The sequence below is a fragment of the Osmerus mordax genome, chromosome 2 (genome assembly GCF_038355195.1).
Source record: "Osmerus mordax isolate fOsmMor3 chromosome 2, fOsmMor3.pri, whole genome shotgun sequence".
In the NCBI taxonomy this organism is placed as follows: domain Eukaryota; kingdom Metazoa; phylum Chordata; class Actinopteri; order Osmeriformes; family Osmeridae; genus Osmerus; species Osmerus mordax.
Window position 1 is genome coordinate 14,949,492 of NC_090051.1, and position 23,126 is coordinate 14,972,617.

The 23,126-nt window shown below is 46.9% G+C and overlaps 1 protein-coding gene across 5 annotated transcripts; it reads right to left on the reverse strand.

The window, feature by feature from the left end:
* Positions 1–487: 487 nt before the first annotated feature.
* Positions 488–22,792, reverse strand: LOC136959507 (LIM and senescent cell antigen-like-containing domain protein 1). 5 transcript variants are annotated; one of them, XM_067253872.1, is made up of 11 exons: positions 10,760–11,087; positions 7,808–7,967; positions 6,611–6,677; positions 6,294–6,414; positions 5,837–5,986; positions 4,716–4,866; positions 3,750–3,842; positions 3,419–3,467; positions 3,252–3,327; positions 2,586–2,768; positions 488–1,661 (listed from the first exon to the last, which is right to left on the reverse strand). In XM_067253872.1, the coding sequence occupies exons 1-10, from the start codon at positions 10,957–10,959 to the stop codon at positions 2,630–2,632; spliced, it is 1,206 nt and encodes a 401-aa protein (XP_067109973.1). In that variant the 5' UTR covers positions 10,960–11,087; the 3' UTR covers positions 488–1,661; positions 2,586–2,629. The 5 variants fall into 5 exon arrangements, with proteins under 5 accessions (XP_067109973.1, XP_067109989.1, XP_067109981.1 ...); XM_067253896.1 differs by lacking the exons at positions 3,750–3,842; positions 10,760–11,087 and adding exons at positions 4,315–4,407; positions 22,659–22,792 and having other exon boundaries at positions 1,555–1,661; XM_067253864.1 differs by lacking the exon at positions 3,750–3,842 and adding an exon at positions 4,315–4,407 and having other exon boundaries at positions 1,555–1,661.
* Positions 22,793–23,126: the final 334 nt, after the last annotated feature.

Below are 23,126 nucleotides of genomic sequence, written 5' to 3' on the forward strand. Positions count from 1 at the left end.
GGACGTATTTTCTTAACAAGAAGTAACATGATGACCTTCTCAAATGTAAGGTTGGAGCATAATATCCACGTAGGTTTACTGGCTTTGCTACAAGCTCTTTTATTCACAGAATATGCGAACACTTTTATTCTCTTTTACTTTTAACACTGACACTTTTCATATGCCAGAATAAAAGTTCACAACATAATATAAAGAAATATTATTTTCATAAATTACAATTGAAATGATTTATTTGATAAAAGGAATTTGAATGTTAAAGACGCATAACAGGAGAGCTCAATGTTCTTACGTCCCCATTAAACAATTAACTGTGGAATGTATCAGTTAAGGCCAAAAAAGAAAGAAGAAAAAGCAGTATTTCAACTGAGAAGCTTTCTTCATAAGTGGATCTAAACCTTGTCGGAAGTCAGCAACCTTCTTAAGAGGATATGGTTTGGGGGGATTATATAGCCTAATAAACAACATAAAAAAACAGATTCCCACATCATTAGTCACACATCCGGTTTAATCCAATTCATTACAACATCGACATGTGTCCCTGTTTGTTTCCACAATATTTATTTTCCATCTCAAACACATACAGTGATGCAAAGAACAAAGGATTACACATTTCCAAATAATTGCCAGACAACTGGCTCGATTTATTGTGCCATAAGAGTGTGTTAGGCTACTTATTAATGGCATTGTTGGACCCATACACGTGAAGGCCATTGGTGACTGTGTATAAATCTTATAGGATACATAAACTGTAGCTTTAAAGCGTGAATGTAATGTTGAATACAATGACATGCAAACTGACATACAATGACATGCAAATTCATAACAAAGGTGAACAGAAAAGGCCTGCAGGTAATATCATGTAATACTGTGATACAAGTAATACACAACAGTCAGTATTTGTACTTTACACCATCTTATGACCTGAGGTGCCGGGATGGAGGCTTGTCTTTCTCCGTTTTTGGTACTGATATTTGCTATATTAATCTATATATATATGTACAGTACTGCAAAAAAAACAAACATATTATCACCAACACCAACAGTAAGGCAGTAGTCTTTATTTTGCACAACAATTCACGTTGGCTGACAGACTAACCTTGCATTTAGGCTTGTTTCTTATCTCAACACTTTCATAATACACTTCTTTATTGATGAAAATCCACAGAGCCAGTGGCCTGTGTGCATGATTTTATAAAAAGGAAAAGGATAAGTTAAGAGAAATAAAAAAGAAATAACATAGGCATCTTGAGGCTATATTAAGATGCAGGCACTGAGCTAAGGCTGGTTAATATGGACACAACTCTGTCTGTGTCTGTCTGTCTTTCTGCGTAAGGCCCATGAGCTGGTCATCACTATGAGACCACGATTAAAAGAACAAATGAACCAAATCAATTGAATTTGTCTACCATCAAACCTGACCATAACCTAAGACGCAACCATCACGAATGCCTCACAAGTCTTGCACATGTTGTCACTTTCCTCCTTTCTAATATGGTATTATGCAAGGCAGAGGTTTGGCCCTCTGTCTGCATGTACATCGGCCAGTTTACTTTCGGCCGACAGTCTCGGAGAGCTTCTTCAGTCTCTTCTTAAGCTCCAGGGGGAACTTCTCATAGCACTTCTTACACACCGGCTTCATGTCAAACTCCACAAACTTGTTCCTGTGGAAGAGAGAAACAATATAACCTTTACAGATTTCCAATCTATTTTCTCAGCCAGGTTGAGCAAACCACCTTAAATGGTCGTTCCTGTGTCTTGGCAAGAAACACTAAACCGCATAACAGGTGCGCACTGTGCATGTGAACTTGTTTGGTGAACCACTGAACAGCATGAAATCTGTCTGTATGTGTTTTAGAAGGCGTACAGCTAATTACATTCCCGCCATCCCTAGTCCAGCAGACAGTCCCTTTCATAGGGCAGCTTATTCCCTCCATGGGATCAGCAGACTGGGCACGTGGGAGACCCACTGGGGCCCCTGGAGATCACACAACCAGACTCAACGACAGGAAGTGATTAGGGATTTACCTATAGTACACAGAGCTAAGGGAACAAGGCCTCCCCTTTATTCTGTGACTGATCTTTAGAAATACACACCAGCCACTACAGAACATCCCTCTCCAATCGTGAAACTAAGGACTTCCGGATTAGAAGTCGCTGTAGTGAGTTAAGCTTTTGGTGTGACTGCCGAGAAATAGTTGTGTACAGCTTGGTATTTTTGATGGAGGTCTTTAATGTGGTCAACACTAGGGTGGGAAATTCCAGGCCTGTTGCCAGAGCAGCTTACTGTAACTCCTTGAACCTGTTCTAAGTATGGTGTTTATTATGGTCTGTTGTTAGACTGTACTTCCACCATGTGTGCTGGTACTACAACTAAGAAAGTACAATAATAGTGAATATGATTTGACAAATCAAAAGATATTTGAGAAAGTAACCAACATCAATGTATTTCATATGTAAAAACATTAGATGACAGAGTATAGGCAGATCTTAAAATGTATCAAGCAGAGAACCATTTATAGATACAAAACTGTGAGAAAGGCTGCACAATACAGGGGGAAAAGAAGTGGAAGAAGATGGAGACTAACCAAAGAATGGAGCGTGGAAGTAAGAAGGAAAGAAGGATAGAAGGTTACAGACACATGGCCATTTTCTTCTTCTTGTCTTTGGAGTCGCGCTCACGTTTGGCCAGCCGGCGTTTCATGTCATCTGGCATGTGCTCATAGCAGTGTTTACAAACTGGCTTCAGATCCACCTCCACAAACTTATCCCTGACAGGGACAGGTGCCAGGGAAGGCAGAAGACAGGAGAGCAGTAGAGAGAAGTGGGAGAGGAGAGGAAAGGAAAGGAGAGGAGAGAGAAAAGGAGAGGAGAGAAAAGGAGAAGGAAGGGATGTGGAGAGGAGAGAAGAATGGTACACGAAGAACGAGAAAGTATAAAAGACAGGGACAGTGAATTGGACAACAGGAATATTAGAAGTCTGAGATCCAGAACAGGTCACAGACAGGGTAGAAAAGCAGTTGTTGCTGTAAGAAAATATACAGAAGAGAGAGGGTGGATGACAGACAGAATAGGAGAAGGCCAACTCTATTTTAACTGGAGCCCTAATTCAGAACTTATCGTTTTGCTTCTTAGCTATATCTTCATAAATCAATTACATTTTAGTCATTTAGCAGACGCTCTTTTACAACCGAGTGTGAGGCAACACAGGACTCAGGCTTTGTATCATACTGGGTTTGTGGACCGGCACTTACTTGAGGGTCAGTTTGGTGTTGCAGGTGGAGCAGGCAAAACAGTTGACACACCAGGCCTTATTCAGGGCTGAAACCACTGAAACACACCATCAACACACTCAGTCTAACTCCAAATTTGAAACATTCCTTCAATAACTGTATTACACTTTGATTGATCAAAATCTTACCATCGCCTTCAATGACTCGGTTGCAGTGGTAGCAGACATCTCCAAATAGCTGAAGGAGATGAATGTAGAGAGAGAGAGAAAGAGTCTGTCAGAAAGTTTCTTTTTGCTACACTTGTGAAGGTATCAATGCTTGCTAAAGTGCTGAAGCCATGCACAGTCTAGAATGCAATTCATGATTAAATCGTTTGGTAAGATTTTCATATCAGGACCATCTTGAGATGCATTCTTTCTTTCTTTTCAATTCAACGACGAAGCAAACAAGGCCATCCAAAACAACACTGATGTGTTACGTTACCTGTGTGGCATTGGGGTCTCAGTGAGTGAGTGTTACCTGGTTGTAGTGGGTCTCACAGTAGGCCAGCCCCTTGCGTTCGTAGTGGCGGTGTCCAAGGAAGGGTTTCTCACACTTAGCACACACAAAATGCTGCAAACACACCCACCACCAAGCCCAGCACAACCGGTTAGTCCAGATGCATGGGTCAGGCTCATGAAGTAGTCCAGACCCAGGCCAAACCTAGTTCAGACTGAGGCTATGCCCAAGGCCAGGAAAGGCCAACTAGGTCTGGGATTAGATGGCAGCAGCGGGACAGAGTGCCCCCTGGTGGACGTTGTAACCCATTGAATGACAGTTGGAACAACCTAGCAAATGGAGATTTTTCTATATCGGTCTCCAGATTTATTTGACACACACTTATCACTGACCGTGCCTGAAAGAACTTCAAGCTGAGCCATCGAGCATGTTGGTGCAGTGTAATCAGAGGTCCCGCGTGTCTGTGAGCGATGGGTATATACCAGTTACGTCCAGCAGGGGGAAGCAGTTACAGAGCAGGACAGAGCAGACCAGGCAAAAGGCAGCAGTCAGGGAGGAGTTAACCTAACCCTAACTAACCCCTCACCATATCAAAGTGCCTCTCACAGTAGGCGTGCCCCCCGCGCTCGTAATAGGGGTGGCCCTGAAAGGGACGCTCACACACAGCGCACACGTGGTGCTGACGCCAGGGGAACGACAGAAGGAAAGGAGAGAAGAGGAGGGACAAGGTAACAAAGGACGCTGAGAGGAAAGAGGACAATAGCAAGTGTGTAGAAACAGCAGAGGACGTCCACGATTCTGGGATAAGACCACTGAACAGGGCCGCAGGTATGAAGGCATCGGAAACAACAGAACGGGGGATCGCAGACAGACATGAGAGGAGATAAAACAACGACGATGGCAATAAAACATGACTCAATGGTCACAAGGTTAAGAACGCTATTTCAGAACATCGGTCGCCATGTGACCGTGGTGCGGGTGTCATACCTCCACGTGCCATTGCTTGCCCATGGCGTTGACCACACGGCCTTCAATGGGTCTCCGGCAGGCCCCACAGATGGGCACGCCCATCTTGTCGTGACAGGGTAGGCAGTAGAGCTCTCCCTTCAGCTCCCTGGCATCCGCTGTAAGCTCCTTGCTACAGGGATGGAAACAGAGAACGGACAAACCTTACGACACACAATCACAATTCATTAAGACATGGGGACTAGCAGAATCTAAAGCAGATGCTGATGTGGCAGAAGTATGGAACAGAACAGTTGGGAAATGGGAACCATTTATCTTAGACACAATCGGATAAGATATCATGGAATTTGGGACGGGACCTGTTGGCTGAGACCAAAGAATGCCGACCACACCTCTGTGATATGAAGTATGTTAGCAAGGGTGACTCATTGCTAAGTGTGTGTGTGTGTGTGTGTGTGAGATGCTGGGTAGAATTGTTTAATTTAGCATCCTGCCAGCAGTGTGCACCCGCTCTCCCTGCTTCCCTGCTTCCCTGCTTCCTGGTCTGTGTGCATTCTGCCTTATTAGGGGATTTTTTTCACACACAGCATGCACACACACACACACACACACACACAAACACACCCACACCCACACACGCACAGTGGAGAATGTGACGCCTGTGGCAAGTTCTTGTGGCAAGTTCCAAGTTCAAACATTCATCACATTAACTTCACACTGAGAGTCACAAAAACAAGAGGACCTAGGTTCTAACTAATGTTTCTACTGTGACCCGTTTACACTACCTCTCCATACTACCACATTAGGCTTGATGTATGAGATGGCATTGCAAATGATAAACGTGAATCTTCATTATTATTGTGTGTTCATTCATCAAAATCCAGTGGCTTTCTACCATCTCTTCCTGTGTTGTCATGTTGACCTGAGCTGTGTAACACCAGTGAACCTGGACAAGCCTTGCCCGGCTACAGAAAACACACACCCTGCCTAGCCGCTCCCTGATCAGATCCCTGTACAGCATTACATGATTTAGCCTCTCTATTGTCTTCCAGACATTGTGTTGGGACTGGGAGTGGAGAGATGTCATACTGACTTTGATGCTTGCTGTGTAGACGTGGTTGAGTATAGATTTGCAAGCGTACCCGCAGTTGTTGCAGTTGAAGTGGTCAGGATGGTAGGGGTCATTCTTGAACAGCAGGGGCTGCTCCTCGATGATGGCGTGGCACTTCTGGCAGACGTATTTGCCCAAACCACGCGCCTTCTCGCGGTTATGACACGGGCGACACAGGTGTCTAAGGAGGAAAGGAATGAGGAGATGGAAGGAGGGATGGAAGGAAGGAAGGAAGGAAAAGAGGGTGCAAGTACATAGAGAGATATCAGCGGTGGTCCCTGATATCGGTGGCAATTTGGACAAATATAATAATAACAGGATTATGCTGATTATTATGTAGGTGCAGCATACAACTGAAGGGATTAAAGTGACTCATCTGTATTGAGTCACTTAAGCAGTCTGGGCAATGATCGTGCTGACTGGTCTAGGAAAGGTCTGGCCTAATCAAGATTTGGACAGATTGTAATCTGACCCCAGTGTGAACAGACCTGCCAGCGTTCTTGACAAAGCCCACATCAGCCAGGACAGCCTGGCACAGGTCACAGCAGAAACAGTCTGGGTGCCAGCTGTTGTTCATAGCTTTGATGACACGGCCGATGATGAACTCACCTGGGGAGAACAGGAGAAGCAGATGGGGAAGAAGAGGAATGGGATAGGGAGGTGGAGCAGTAGTGAGTGGGATAGGGGGGGGGGGGGGGGTTGGAGGATGGGGAGGAAATGCAGGTCAAATATTGTACATTTTACAAACATGACCTTCACCATGGGTGGGACTTTTCAACAGTGTTGGTGCAGTTCCTAAACTTACCACACTGGTGGCAGCAGGGAGCAAACAGCATCTGGAAATCATGCTCGCAGTACTTCCTACCCTCAAACTTCAGAAGAAGAGATTAGAGCAGGTTAAATAAAAAATAAAAATAAATGCTAATTACAATGATTTTACGTTCATGAGTGTATACATTGCAAGATAGATTTGAACACATTTTCACCCTTAACACTGAAATATTTATGAATAATATGACTTCTTACACAAATAATGTAATTTGGTGTAAACAGTTGTTATTTTTTTCTATTGTGATTATGTAACATCTTAACCCTTTTCACATTCACAGTGCTATTACGCTGGTGTTCTTTGCTTTCACATCCATCTAAAACTACTGCTTTGGGCCATCTCAGGTGAAAGTGAGATTCCGTAGAGCTTTCCATTGAGTAGGTGGAGCAGGTTGTGGATGTGTTCGTTGGAAGAGCGCCACATGAGAGCAATGCCTCTCCCCCTCCCAAATTGCCTTTTTATCAGCAATTTCTTACACTTCGTAATTTATTTCCAATTTCTAGAGCAAAGCTACATCTAATCTTTTAGGCTTTCTTCGTGACATGTTGTGTTAATTAAATTGCATTTTATAGATAGTACTAGTTTTATATTAAGTAGTACTTTTACATTTGTAAATGCATTGCAAACACTTAAAGTTTTGGTTTATTTAGCAATGTTCATCACATAACTGTTTGGTAAAAGTTAACCAAAAACTTTAAACATTTAAAGGAGTATATATTACTGTTTTAACCTTAACATCACAAAAACTAAAATATGTTTGAAATGAAATATCGGTTTTACACAGTGTAAAATGAAAAACATTGATATAGTTTTCATCTTGGAAATGTGCTTGGGATACTAAATGGATGTGCCATATCATTTACCCCTACAAACACATACGCTATGCCAGAGTTCCCCCTGAAATGTGTGTGTCTACAGTATCTGTGCGTGTGTACAGTATCTGTGTGTGTGTACGGTATATGTGTGTGTGTACAGTATCTGTGTGTGTGTGTCAGTGTGTGATGACTTTGATCTTAGATGTAACCGGCCTTTTATCTCCTATAGTGTCCAGGCTTCTCCTGTGCATGGATCAGACAGATACTGGGGTACTAACTCCCAAGATAGGCCTCTAATGGACTACGAAAACATTAAACTCCAAACGGCACTGTCAGGAAACCTCATGTTCTATGTTACCTCATAGAAGAGTCCCTCTGGGAACTGCTGGAAGCACTGGGCGCAGACGAAGCACTGCTCGTGGTACAGCTCCCCGTTGCTGTTGACGATCTTCTCTGCAGGGGCGAAGCCACTCTTGCAGCGTTCACAGATGGCGTTGGCCAGGGCGTTAGCCATGTTGCTACAGAGCGGAAAGGAGAGGCACAAGAGGAGATGAGAGGAGAGGGATTATTATTAGAATGGTTTCCCACCACAGGTTAAAGAACGGGTCATACGATAGAGAAACAGCTAAACCAGTGTGTATTTGTATTGGCAAGATGTATCGAACCCGCCAGTGCTGAAGATCACTGATTGTGCACAGAATGTTTTCTCTCTGTCATAACAGCAGCTGAGCTCCGTTTACAGGGCGGTGAGACAAGGGTGTGGTTTAGGAGTAAGGAGAACTGATAATAACAAACACTCACACACACACACATCAGTGGATTTATTTGAGTTGATCCTCTGGCCTGTTCCCACAGTCACCTGCCCAGTGAGTCTGGAGCCGTTGATCAGAGTATAGGGCAGAACAGTGACTGCATGGCAATCTGGGTTCTGGTGTTGCTTTCAAAGACATATGGCGTAGCATCCATCCATGTACGCTGCATATGTTTCTCTGTGGAAAGCTGAAAGACAAGTTGTAGGCGTGTGTGCGTGTCTGTGTGCACATCAGAAAACTGCCACGGAACAGCAGGTCCAGGAACTTTCCGATAAACCTGCGCTGAAAGGACGACTGTGTGAGGATGAAAGACTGTTTGCAGACGAGCGAGTGCAAAGACGACGGCAGAAAAGAAGGGAGTTCAAATAAGGGCATGTCTCACTCTCCAGAGTCCAAATAAGTTTTAGAGCTCGACAAAGACGGGCTGTTGGAGTGACACCCAACCTCCCAACTATGGACTAGGATGACTGCAGAACAGAATACTGCCTCTACAATACGTCAACACATACTAAGCTTATACGACCAGACATAGTGCAGTACCAGTGTGACTCTCATGGAAGTGTTCTAACAACTGTAAGTCATCCGGTCTTGGTCCTCCTAGTCATGTTGTCCTCCACAAGACCATCTCCATTATTGAGGGGAGGCCCTGGTCCAGGAGGGAGGGGGCGGGAGTAAGAGAGGAGGGCTGGGGAGTTTTCTGTCTGCTTTGTTTAAAAGGTCAGGATTCCACAGTGTGTCTGGGCACAACCCTGGACACGGACCCACACACGAGCAGACCATGTAAGGCCTGCAAAAGAGAGATCCCATTCAGCCCATAGCAACTCCCCTGCATCACCATGGGAGGGAATATTAGCTACAGTGCATTTGTCTTTCTCCCTACACTCTCTCACCGACATCCCGCACACTACACAGGAACCAAGTACTCTCCAGCTCCTCACCACTGAGCTACAGTAACCCCCGTGACCCAACCATCCAGTAATACACAACATACTCAGGCCTTGTAACCTGATCCAGAAAACCAACTCATTGTCACAGCAGACATGGGATCAATGCAGAGCTCTCATCTGCCGTACCCCGAACAGCCAGAGCCTATTAATAGCCTGTCAGACTCCGCGGTAAGGGTGGTTGGTGAATGCAGAACCTGGCCTGACATCACACACATCGACTGGCCATGCTCCGCCGCAAAGAACTCTGAGAGGAAGTGACACGTCCCTTAGGCATTTCCAGCCCCAGTGCCTCTGTACCCCCCCCCAACCCCCCCCCCCCCCCCCCCCGAAAAGGAAACTGATAAGGAGCTGCGAAACGGATGGAGACAATAATATGGCAGAAACATTGCCAGTGAAAGAAAGAGAGAAAGAGAGAGAGAGAGGATGGGAGTTTGGTAAGTGAAGGTGGGCTAATGACGGGTCAGGGTTGTGAACTTCTGACCTGATACTGTCCATCCACACTGAGATGGGTCCTCTATTCTGCTACTGACTATGAAGATCCCTAACCATCCAGGCTGTCAGCATATGTCTGAGTGGAAACATCCCTCTCCTCCTCTCCTCTCCTCTCCCCATCTTGTCCCCTCCCCCCTCCTCTCCTATCCTCTCCTCTCCCCATCTTGTCCCCTCCCCTCCCCCCTCCTCTCCTCTCCTCCTCTCCTCTCCCCATCTTGTCCCCTCCCCTCCCCCCTCCTCTCCTCTCCTCCTCTCCTCTCCTCCTCTCCTCTCCCCATCTTGTCCCCTCCCCTCCCCCCTCCTCTCCTCTCCTCTCCCCATCTTGTCCCCTCCCCCCTCCTCTCCTCTCCTCTCCTCTCCACTAATCTGGATGGGGTATCATTGAAATGTTCAGAGAACAGTTGCAACTTGGAGTCACGGAGTGACAGAGCGTTTTGTCACTCCGTTCATTCACTGATGATCACATGTGAGCATGGTGACGGACCTAATGGGGGATGAACACTCGCTACCTAATTATTCAGCCAAACCTCAAAGTCTATCAGCCTTATATTTAGCCTGTCCTCCTGAGCTCCTGGGTCCTTCCTGTCTCTCTCACACACATACCTCAAATGCCAGCTGCCTGCTGGCATATTTCACTTTGGATAACAAACTCCCCCCAACACTAAAATAGCCGTCTGAGACTTTCTCACTAGGGAATAGCTACTAGCTAACACGGAAGCAAGATAGCTAGGTGTGTATATATGTACCGCAGAAAGCTTACCAAGCTTAAAATCTCAATTCTTCACATTGGGAAATGTACATCAACGTAGAAAGTACCAATCAACAAGTTGTTTGTAGTACAGACATTTCTTTAAAGGCTACTGTTTGTGTTCCAGATCTTCCTTATCAACTACCATTACTGAGTTACACAGATATTTTCCAGGGATTTAGATGATCTAAGAAGCTCTGAGACCTACAAACGCCAGTACGGCACCTTGTCAGACACAGCACCTTGTCAGTGAACTACCCTCAGCCGGCTAAAGCTCTGGTATCCTAAACTCTCAACCTTCGTGTACTCACAAGCGGGCGTAGAAGTCGCAGAACTCTTTGTAGACTTTGACGTCACTCTGCCTCCTCTGAGACTTGGACTCGGGCACCTCGGCCTCGCCGCCGTCGCCATGGTGAACGGCGTGCACCCCGTTCACCTCAGCGGGGGCCAGGTCGGGAGCCTCGGCATCCTCCGGGATGGAGGGGGGCAGCGGACGGCTTTGTACCTCCATGAGACGGCTGCTCGGCGGTCTAATGTCTCAGCCCTTTATCTCCCCCAGATGCTCAGTATCTCCAGCACGCCCAGCCCCTGTCCTGAAACGAGCAGTGATCCAACACCAACAGGGACAGACTGACGAGCCGCTCGCAGGAGCAGGCAGCCTGCGCTTTCTCTCTCGCGCACACACTTACTCCCACCCACCCACCCTCGCTCTCTCTTTCTCTCACACACACACCCTCGATCTTCCTCTCTCTCACACACACGCACACACACACTCGGCCCCACCCTCTGTCTGGCACACCCTCCCCTCGCGTGCCCTCTCTCCCCCTCTCTCACACCCTTTCTCATGCCTTCTCTTTCTCACCCCTCCCTCTGTGTCTTAGTGATTTGTTTGTGGCGGGGGGAGGGGGGGTCCACTCTCTCACTAACAGCCCAACCTCCTGTTGCCAGCCCAGATCAGACAGAGGTCACTATTCCATTGGACACACACTTACACACATAGACACACACACACACACACCATGGAGGAGTGCTACACTTTGGGCTTCGAGGAGGATTCATGTTTAGATTGCGATGGGTCTGGGGCTTGACCATCGTTTGTGTGTTTGTGAGTTTGTGTGTGTGTGCGTGGGTGTGTGTAAAGAAGGGCTGCTGAACTCTCAGCTATCCAGGAGATTTAACGCATGGATCCCAGTCCAAGTTGAGCAAGTCAGTATTTTGCACATGGGAGTTAAAGAATCCTAAACCCAGAGATATGAAGCCAAACACGAGAGAACGGACTCACAATGCAGGAAATCTCACAGATTAACCCTATTGTCATTCAAAATGTATACCAAAAACGTCAACATTCAAATTTACACATCCTGCGTACGAGTGGCTAGGGTCTCCTATCAGAGTGAATGATAGCTGTTTATGTGGCTAAACTCAGCACTTCTTACTACTCTTACTAGCTCCTCAAATTAACGACCACTCGCTTTCTATTAAAAGGACGGGAGCGTAAATCTAGACAAGATGCAGCTGGGAATGCATCTTTTATTGATGAGAACATCCCGTCCTATCTCTTCTGTTGACCCCAACTAAACACTAACATCTGTCATCATGTCAGTGAAATCTTCCATACGGAGGAGGTGGATGGTGTTGTGGATCGGGGTGTCCCACTCCCTGTGTCCAGGTCTGGTCCCTGTGTCCCCCCCCCTCCCCTCTCCCTGGCCAGGTTCTGGTCTAAAGCATGCAGGGACCCACGGGTGACATTCCTCTCCTCGACACTCTTCCATCATTCCGCAAATAGACACCCAGTATAGTCTCATCTCCAAACTTGGAACTGGCAGCTGCCGCTATGTGCCTGCGTGTGTGTGTGTGTTTACAATGTAGAAGCCAACTTTTTTTGTCCTCGCTGAAAGCAGCTGGTGTGTGTCACACTTTGACGTACTGTATTTGTTATGCAAAACAGCAATGAGCTACACTCTCGATCTCCCATTGCAGATCCCCCCCCCACCACCATCTCTCTCTCTCTCTCTCTCTGCCGTTGTATGCAGCGGTTTTGTTTGGAACATTGTTTGGAACTGTGACACACCTCAACGATGTGTCTAGCCACGGCTCCTTAGCCTGGAGCCTCGGAGGAATGCCTGACACCCAGTCAGACAGACGGACGGACAGATAGGCAGACTCGCTCCAGCTTCTAGCCACCCTGGAACCTGGTGCTGAGTGACAGGACAATGGGAAGGAGGGCGGGACCAAAACAGGAAACAGGGCGACTGATTACTGCTCTGAGGACAAGGAGAGGAGAAAGGAGAGAAAAACAAAGCAGAGGCGGGGAGCAGTAGGAGATATGTAGGTAGGGCTGCTCTGGGACAGGAAAATCGCGATTTCTCCTCTTGCCCCGCTCCTCTTCTTATAGGTGGCAACAAAGTGCCAGAATGCAAAGTGCATGTGTTTAGTCCACCCACAGCTACTGTGTGCAGTATATTTCATACCCCTCGTAACCCTTTCGTAACCCTTGCCAGTATTCATGAGAAATTCTGTCATGACACATCATGAGCAGCCTGAAGGTACAAACACGGGCCGCAGCACCGCTGTAGAGGATTTCTACCAGGGCTACTTTTATTTCACGGCGACACCTGATCTGGACAAGGTAAAAATATGACCATGATCTGGGCCACACACACACTCTACCCTCTCTCTCTCTCTCTCTCTCTGTCTCTCTCCCTCTCTCTCTCTCTCTCTCTCTCTCTCTCTCTCTCTCTCTCTCTCTCTCTCTCTCTCTGTCCTCTGCAAGATGCAAACCCGAACGACATGGCCAGCGCGTCGTCCTTGTTCCATGACTCAACCCCAGTAGCACGGCTATGTACATGTCAGGCTATATTTACATATATGTAATCATTTTTTGCTTAATGGTCAGAGCCTACCCTACTTCATTGTTCTGTGGGTACAATCTGTGTACTTATGCATGCCATTTTCTATGACAACAACAACTGTCTAACGTACCTATCGCCTACCGACCGACCGACCAACCAACCGACTGACCAAACGACCGACCTACCTACCTACCTACTACCTAGCTACCTACCTACGTGTCCTACTAACCTAACTAGGTTGGCAGAAGCACATTTCAGAGCAGCCTCTTCAGCAGCAACAGTGTACCATAGCAACACTGACACTCTCCTTCTACAGCAGAACACTGCCACCTAGAGACTGAAGCTGCACACTGACACACACAGCCACAGGTAGCTTGTAACTGGACACAGGGGATGTGAGATGGCACGGAGAGCAACATGCTGATCCGCGGGTGAGGCTTCAGGGTGTCAGTTCAGTACCCGTGTAGGCTATCACATAGAGATAACGCAAACATCTTTGGATGTCCTAGTCGGTTCTTTGTAGGGCTTTGGGGGTTTTTGCAAAGATTGCAGTCTTCAAGCCAATAAAAAGGTTTGGCTGTCTCACATTCCAGCCAAGTAAACTAACACATGTTAAAGGTCTGAGTGTCTCTTGGACTTAGGAGGACTTAGCTCTTCTGTCCATGGCTAAACCATTTTAATATTTGTCTCTGGGTGGTGGGTTCACAGCCTCACACGCGTGCACAAATACTTCAGAGACGACTCGCACTGTACAAATACACCCATAGACATTCAAGCGTAAGCACATCCAGACACACACGCAGAGACACACACGACACGCTCCCTGGAGCGAGTCGATCTGGCACGCAGGCACCCACACCCACATACACCCACGCACGTAAACATTGCTTAACATCTGTAAGCGATGCATGGCAATATTCAAGTTTTTGGAATGCTATTTCCTGAAACTGTTTCCAGAGGAGCGTCATCTCTTAGTCTCGATAAAGGAGAACAAATCACCATGGTAGCACATTTCCTGTTGCTGAAATAGTCCAACTGCAGACCTTTTGTTGCTCAAGCACCAGCCAAGTTGTGTACATAGGGGTTGTGTGGCAACAGTGTACACTCTAGACCTGGGCTAGATCTGAGATCTGGGACCGACCTGGGTCAGGGCCAGAGGCAGGATGCTACCATGACCCCCCTGAGGCTGCATGGCTCCGGGAGGAAGTGAGGCACCTGGATGTCCCCAGAACCCTCCCAGGCTCCTCCCCTGGCCCCTCCCAGCTCACCTCACCTCCAGCATGCTCTTCTCCCACAGGCTATAACCTCCACTAATTCACCCACAGATCTCTGAGCCCTTCTCCTACTGTAGGTACAGCATCCGTATCCCAGTTGCTGCACCAGCCAGATATAACTCCTGGTGGTGCTACCGGCCTGTGGGTAAACATTTCCTATCACCTCAAGAACTTTATATACCGTACACCGATAAAATCCCACGCAAACCCTCACTGAATGCCTGCATATCTAATGAGCCCTAAAGGCAGACCACAGGAGTGTGGATTCCAGTTTACAACCTCAGAGTAGCGGCAGCTTTGCACTTTTCAACCCCACCTTGGACCCGGCACACCGGTAAGTCGTCTGGTATATGCCCCGGGTTACTAGGAGAACCCTGAGGAGGTGTTGACCCCACCAGCTCTGAGTACACACAACTCTGCCCAGCTTGAGACACAGTAGTACAGACCTAACACAGACCTGGGGGAGAGGAACCGAGAGAGAAAACTTACCAACACTATCACCTATAGAGTTTTCTGATACACATTTTGCTTCTTATTTACATACTTGTGCGAATACTAGGAAGCAGAGCTTAGTCTTGCAGACGTTACAAGCGCTAACACTAACACCAACCAAGCTAACCAAACAAAACCTTTCTATGTGTCTCCACTGTGTCAACAGGAACCATGACAACTGAGGAGTGGTTTAGGAAAACACGCTACATAACACCATGCATTTTTTGCCATGAGTTTGGCTCGAGTGCACATCCATCCATCAGCACAACGTGACAAGTGTGGTCTCGGTCTCGTTTGCCAGTCACCCCCATGTCCCTTCATCTCCCTCCGCCTGCTGGTCCCGCCCTCATTGTAAAGTCCCATTTCCTGGTTCGGGCCAGGAGGATATGTGGGAATCTGCTTGGCAGTCAAGTACCAGGGGCCGTCCATCAGCACAAACCAGGGACAGGGACAAAACAGCACAACATAATACACACATTGTAGCTCAAAGCTGCTGAGCTTGCATTTCACTCGGGGCATCGTGTGTTTGTGTGTATGTGTGTGTGTGTGTGTGTTATAGGATGTGACTGCCTCCTGGGAATGGTATACGTAGATGTAGTGTGTGTGTGTGTGTTTTTGTGCTGTGTACTGCAGCACTGTGTCTGTCTGGGGTCACCTCTAAAGAGCTCAGGCTGCATTCCTCGCATTTCAGCCCTCTAATCACTGCAGGATCAACCACACACACACACATACACACTCACACAAACCTGTCTGTGAGAAAGGAGGAATGCTTCACATAATTCTGATGATCAGATTTTAAAAGACTCTTTCATATTAGAATTGTATCAAAACTGTTCAGAAGAAACATACAAAATGGCCTTTACACAGTCCAGTCATTCAGACTCACAAGAGAGTGAGTAATACAGTACTGAGGGACAATGACTCACGAATGACTCTGCATATACCGGCTAAACCTCTGCCTCACCCTCACCTCAACTTCTGCTTCACTATTAACCCCACTCCCCGACCCCACCCTTTCCGTAACCATCCCCCAGACCAGTACACAGACCAGAGCACACCAAGTTTGCACAACGTACTGGTCAAACAGAGGCCCAGAGAGAGGGAGAAACAGAAAAGAGAGCAAAACACTCAAAGATAACCACAACGGGAGAAGGAGAGGGTTTTGTCTCACCTGAGGCTGTCTCTCGCCACGCTCCCATAGCTGTCGGGTCTCTCCTGTCTCCGGCGGTACAGGTCTGAGTTAGACAGCTCCTTCAGTCTCAGCGCATTCATCTTCCCTCCTCTCTCTCTCTCTCTCTCTCTCTCTCTCTCCCTCTCTCTCTCCCTTCCTTCCTTTACTTCCTTCCTTCCCTTCCCACCACCGGCCGGGGACGCAGCAACAGTAATCCCACGAGCATGCGTGTGTGTGCCAGTGCTAGCTGAACCGACACCAAAAAAAACACAGTCTACCCCCACTGTCCTCTTCTCTCCTAGACCAGGACAGGATATCACACCTGGGCAACACTCAGCAGATATGTCTTGTCTCTCTCCTTAACAGCTGGCTACACATTCCATGCTCCCTCTCTCCCTCTCTTCGTGTCAGGAACACACACACCTCCAGAGTACACACCCCGACGACTGACCTGCACACATACACCGGGGGGGGGGGGGGCGTGGCTCAACTCTTGATCACCTATCAGCGCCTCATTCCTCCCCCTCCTCAGGTAGAGAGGGAAGGTCCCAGAGCGAGAGAGAGAGAGAGAGAGAGAGAGAGAGATTGAGCGAGAGAAAGAGAGAGAGAGGAGAGAGAGAAGGGGGAGAGGGGGTTTTCTTCCCAAAGAATGAGAAAGCCAATTGTGCTGCAGTGTACTTTCTCTTTTAATGTTCATGTGTTTCCTTTCCACCCCACCCCCCTCTCTTTCCTCCCCCCCCATCCTGCTGCCTGCCAGCCAACATGGAAACACTCCTGTTTCTGATAGGATATCAGTGTCCCTCTTTACCCAATGACAAGAGGGAAAGAGAAAGATAGAGAGCAGGAGGGTGAAAGAGAGAGAGAGACCAGGGGCAGAGGAGAAAATAGATATATATATAGAGAGAGAGAGTGGCAAACAGATACCGACATAGAGCCAGAGAGGGAGAAGCAGGGGTAGGAGGGAAAGTTCCTCTACTATCAGTTCAGCGCTGTGTCTGTTCCCTGATGATAGTAACTCAGTTCTCTCATCTCCCTCCAGTATCTTGCGTCAGCAGGGTGTCAGAGACCTGGGCTGGGTCTGCAGGGGTGTGTGTTCCAAAGAACCCGGTCCATTGCTTCATCATCACACAGAGACGTCTGACGTGCATCTTTCACGAGAATCAATCAAAACACAGTCATTGTCCTTTGCACCCACAAAGCCCAACATCAGACGAGGAGATATCGTCTATCAGCTGGCCACGGGTCACCTGATGAAATCAACAAAGTTCCTCACTCCAAACAGAACACAACCTCTGCTACCACCTGAGTCGGTGGTACTTGAGGAATATTAGGAATCATTTCCTATGAATCACATGGACCAGAGCTGGCCCAGCCACGTGGACACTGTGGGCTTCACCTCCCTACAGCGCATTCTTTCAGCTCCTCCATAGAACCCTACACACCATAAATTAACCCACCTCTCTAGGGTCGTAGCCACGCATGCCCATGCACAGTCCCACGCACACGGGCCCTAGCACGCACGCTCTGCCGACATCACCAATAGCTATACTCTAGAAACTCTGTCAACGTCCCCAACAGCGTGCGTGTGTTGCTTCTGTAGAACTCCCCTCGAGAGAGAGAGAGAGAGAGAGAGAGAGAGAGAGAGAGAGAGAGAGAGAGAGAGAGAGAGAGAGAGAGAGAGAGAGAGAGAGAGAGAGAGAGAGAGAGAGAGAGAGAGAACACGTTCTCTCCTTCCACAGGCAAACAGGGAGAGCAGAACTAGACGTGATAGAGGAACTTCCTTAATAATACCGAATGCAATCACAACATTGTTTATCATTAGACAGAGTGTCACCAATCGCTGTGGACTCCAGTGGAAGATTATCAAAGAGGTCTACTTGCCTGTCGCTCAGGGTTCAGAAAGATCTGAGGCAGGGTCGAGTGTGAGACTGACAGAACATTAATGTTCCTCTTTCTAGATGGATATTATTGGTTAATACAGAATGGGACGCGTGTGTGCTTGCGTGAGCAGGTGTCTGTGTGTGAGTGTGTGTTTACTTGTGCAATTGGGAAGTATGTGCTGCAGAGATGTGGAAGTGGAGAATTCTGCTGAGTGTACACACCCTGTGGCCTTCACCATCTTCTGCCTGCCTTAACCTGCACAGCATTCTACACCACTGTCGTTATCAGTCAACTGCACAGACACACACACACACGCACGCACACACACACACACACACACACACACACACACACACACACACACACACACACGCACACACACACACACACCCATTAGCACAACTATGACACATCTCTTTACCACTGACTAGCTGCAACAGGCTCACAATAAAAATGTCTTAAAATACTGCAGCGCTGGCTCTTAAGTGGTAACAATAATATTTAAACTGCTGTGATTGAGAGTATTTCTACCAGCCAACATCACTTGAACAGAGAGCACTGCAGTCCCAGGGAAGGATGAATGGATGGATGGAGGGATATGTTCTGGTGCATGACAACTGATCAGAGAGACAGATGTTGATCAATTGAATCCCACAGCTGGGAACGATAATAAACGTGCTTGTTGCTTGAAATGAACGTAGGAATTTGCCGAGTGACAGTTGTCGGGTTCAAGTTTGAACGGTACACACACACGCCAGAACACAAGCCAGCAGACGTGCCTCCTCCCCTCGGAGGGATCGCCCACCTCTCTGGTAACGGGTGAGAGGAAGCCTACCACACCATGTGCCTACCCTGCCACCTTCTGGACAACACAGGAACTGCTGGATCTCTAAACCGTTCGGAGGCTGCCGCAAACGTATAAATACATGACGTGTAGTCTATATAACTTCACGTGTTACTATAAAATTCGATTCAATCCAACTTAAAGGCAGCGCCGGTAATGTTGTTGTAAAGCACTTTTTCATCATATTTGCTGACATAAACTTCTTGATAGCAACCAACAAATCGAAAGGTTTAACAGTAAATTGAAATCAATCAGATATCTGTGGGCGTTGCAGGACTGTAATAAATACAACCAATCATTAAGGTCTGACCGGCACTAATGATTGGATGGCATTCAGACCAAATGCAATGATTGGATGGGCTTGAATGCAATGATTGAATACTTGTCTGTCTACCCACCTCTGTCTGACTACTGCCAGTAGTCAGGAAGCACATTCATGTTTTGGAAGACTGGCTTTTAAGGGAATGGGTAGGATATTTAGGTTTGAATCCTCGGTTTGAATCCTCGGTTTGAATCCTAGGTTTAAATCCTCTCAAACTAGAGTTAAAATAGCTGAGTTCGCAATACTTACCTATGCTGACTTTATATACAATTATTAGTACAATAATGCTATAATCCACAATATATACAGACCTACAGAACAGTTTCTCAAACTGTAAGCAATTTAAAAGTGTGCGGGGAAGATTGTTAAGTTGCAATTCACTTCACACTGACTTGCCAAAATGGCACTGATTTGACAGATAATGTTTCAGTTATTACAGATACCCAAGCCTCATCATGAATGCAGTGTTTAAAACACACAGCTTGACCAGTCTTCCCCATTCTGAAGGCTACCATTTGAGCTGTAGAGCAGAAACCAACCGAATCTGCCCTCAACAGCAAATGCATGTATGTGTAATGTGAACAAACACAGATGCAGGCCTCACCAAACTCTCCTGGATGGCCAATGTAAGCCTGTTGCTCCTGAAGTACTGTCCGGGCACGAGGCTACTCCCGCTGCAACTGATGTCCTCCAAGTGGTGTCACTGATCCGCTGTCCCTACAGCTACTATCGCTCTCTCTGTCTGTCCCTCTCTATCTCACTCGGGCCACATCATTTCCTGTGTGCTGTCCCTGTGGCGCTGGGCTTGGCAGACAGGCTGCTTGTGGTTCCATGTTGACTCACAGGCTGTCATCAGGGTGTCAGGGTAGGGGGGCTGAAGGACACACAGCCCCGCCAAGGCACATCAGGTCAGGCCCAAACTGCTCTCTCACTACTCCACTAACTGCTACTGCGAGGACCATTGTGATGGCACGGGGACTAGATGGGGAGGGACACACAAGGGGGCAGGGTGTGTGTGTGTGTGGGGGCGGGAGTAGTGGGGGTCTGCTGGAGGGGGCATCACATCCTGTTCCTATTTTCTCGACCTCTCTACAGCCTCAGATTAGATCAATTGGCCCAGATGCTCACTGGTTAAAGGATAGAAGAGTGTGATCCTTGCAGAATAACTTCTTCGGAATAAGCTCTTCTCCACAACTCACAATATCTGCGTGACCGTGTTTGCATCCATACTTTCACTTTGTATTCCTCCCTACAAGGACTCATGGATTCACGCTCTGTCCACTAGTTAAGCCTAGTCACATTTAAACTATGATTCATCTTCACAGCTACTTCTGCTGAAGCCAAAAGCCACAACTGACCTCTGAGCCAGTGAGCCAGACCATCATTCTAGGTTTCCATCCAGAACCCCCCCCCCCAAAACATGCAATTATCCCGACAATTCGAGTTTAGAATGCAGTTTAAATGGTAGGCTGAAGCATATATGGCTTGGGGAGCCAGCTTTGTTTATTCTGAGAGTGACTAGAAAAAAATAGCTTTTGTGTCACAGAGCCCATCGAATACAGGAAACTACCGATACGGCTACTCATTCTAATGTTGTTGTTTTACCCATTACCACCACTAGAAGGTAGTGCTAATACTGTACGTGATCAAGCTTGGCTTCCTGCTTTGTGTATCAACATCCAAACCCTTTCGAACCTAACCACAGTAGAGCTCGGTGTTAGTCTCATGACACCTCAAGCAGGCTTTGTAGGTGCAGGTCACATCCAGTGTTACTCTAAACAAGATGGGGACAGGATAGAGGTAAGCCTGAGTTGTGCCAACATGCTGATGAAGCCAGAAGACGTGCGGGGGCGTGTAATACTAGAAGAAAATAATGAGTTTGCAAATGGACACACACAAACTACTGTGAGCCAGTGAATGAGCTACTTTGTGTGTGCGTGTGTATGCATCCTGTGGTAACAGTAGTGTCCAGTCAGGCTGCGGGAGGGAGAGAGCCATATGTTTATCTGGACATTCCTGGTCCGGGAGGGTCTCTGTCTTTCATTTCATGTTTTCCTCTGTATCGATATGACACTGTGTCATTATTCCACTCTCTCCATTTCACTAATAGACAGCCTTTCCATCTTTCATCACAAACCCTTATTTCCAGCTCAGGTTTCTTTTATTTTTTTACATCAGTTCCTTTTCTCTCTATTTCTTCTCTCATAACCTTCTACCTGTTCTACCAGGAGGGAGATGTCAGAAAAGCTGAAGATGTAAAAGGTTACATCTTTAACTTTTCTGACAATATGGCAACCCTATATCTCTTGTCCTCAATCTCCACCATTCAATCTCATCTGTGTTCCCCTCCCTCCATTCATTTATCCCTGAGACAGGGAGAGCGATAGTAAACACTGTAGAAAGGCAGGAAGCTATTCACACATAACAGCAGGGTAAGAAACACTGCTGCCTTGGCAGAATGACCAGTGCTGGGCAAGCACATAACATCTCAGTTGGTGTGTGTGTGTGTGTGTGTGTGTGCGTGTTTACTTCAGAGTGTATTCTAGTGAACTATAGGACAGGAAAAAACGTTTTTCTTCCTGGCAGTAGTCTCAGCAATGACATACCCTTGAAGCACAAACACGCTAAGAGCAAACACCCACACACACCCACACAAACACATAGATACACACATATGGGTGGAGTGCAGTAGGGAGTAATTAATATGCCAGGAAACGGATGTTTGGGAATTTGGAAAATATCTTGAGGGGTACAAGTCAAGACGAGCACTAATAATAGTTATAATAAGCTGAGTGGAGTTCTCAGACTCCAATTCCTCCATTATAATGCTGTCTATACTTACTCCATCAGTAAGTTTGAGTCAGCATTCATACGGTTGCTTGAGGTCTACAGTGGTGTCTACAAGTGTGCTGTAGACTGGTCAAGGGGGTCCCACTGGGGTCAGTGGGGTTGCAGCCAGAGATCAAGAGTTAAGGGTCAGAATGAAAGGCACTTCCTATAGTTAGTCAGCGCACAAGGTTTTCACTGGCATTGTGTTCATTTCATTGTTGTAGTTCAACTGCTTTGTTGTTCTTATTCATTTATGACATTGCAATAAAGGATCCAGTAGATCAGCTGCGTTTGGCCTAAAAAGTTCTAAACTGTACATATTCCTAACAGATCGTTAGGCAAGTGTATTTCAATAGGATGGAATCGGCAATAACCTACTTATCCTTGCGCCCTATACCAGTATCCGCCAGACAAGCAAACGGGACGTTACATACGCAGTCTTAACGAACGGCATTTGTCAGTCCTGCATAGAAAGTGGTGAGTCCTCAAAAATATATTTTATCAATCAACAATTTCGGTGTATTCAGTTTGTGTTATGTACTTACCCGTTGGTCATTTCTGTCACCCCAAGCATTTTTCTAACAGATTTCAAGCTGGAGTCAGGAATAGTCTTCTGCTGCTCTCCAGATGTTTCCAGCTGCCGTAAACTGCAACTGGACACAAGTTTCTTTAGCAATGGCGAAGGAACCTCGCCTATTTTTCTTGTGTTGGAGTATGTAGGCGAGCTGCTACAATGTAATTTTACTGGACTAGACCCGCCCCTTGAACTTCAAATCAGTTTTATATTGAGGGAAACGCGCACACTCTCAATGTGACAGCGCTTATTGGGAGACTTGTGATTAAATAACCAAATGCTTAGTGGGAAATCTGTGAAATAAGAACAAAATGCCACAAATATGTTAAGTTGGCTACTTTTACAATTTTGCTTTTATCTGGAGGCACGACGGCTCAACATGGCGGTTCATGAGCGGAGGCATAAATCTCCAACCATTGCAAGGCTTTACTCAGTGTGC

Bases quoted from the DNA above. Each gene is read 5' to 3' on its own strand.
- LOC136959507 (XM_067253872.1), bottom strand. From the start codon at position 10,959: ATGGAGGTACAAAGCCGTCCGCTGCCCCCCTCCATCCCGGAGGATGCC. The intron at 6,415-6,610 runs GTAAGTTTAGGA...TGTTCTCCCCAG, and splicing joins TCCCTGCTGCCACCAGTGTG to GTGAGTTCATCATCGGCCGT. The intron at 3,468-3,749 runs GTAACACTCACT...CATCTCCTTCAG, and splicing joins GTGAGACCCACTACAACCAG to CTATTTGGAGATGTCTGCTA.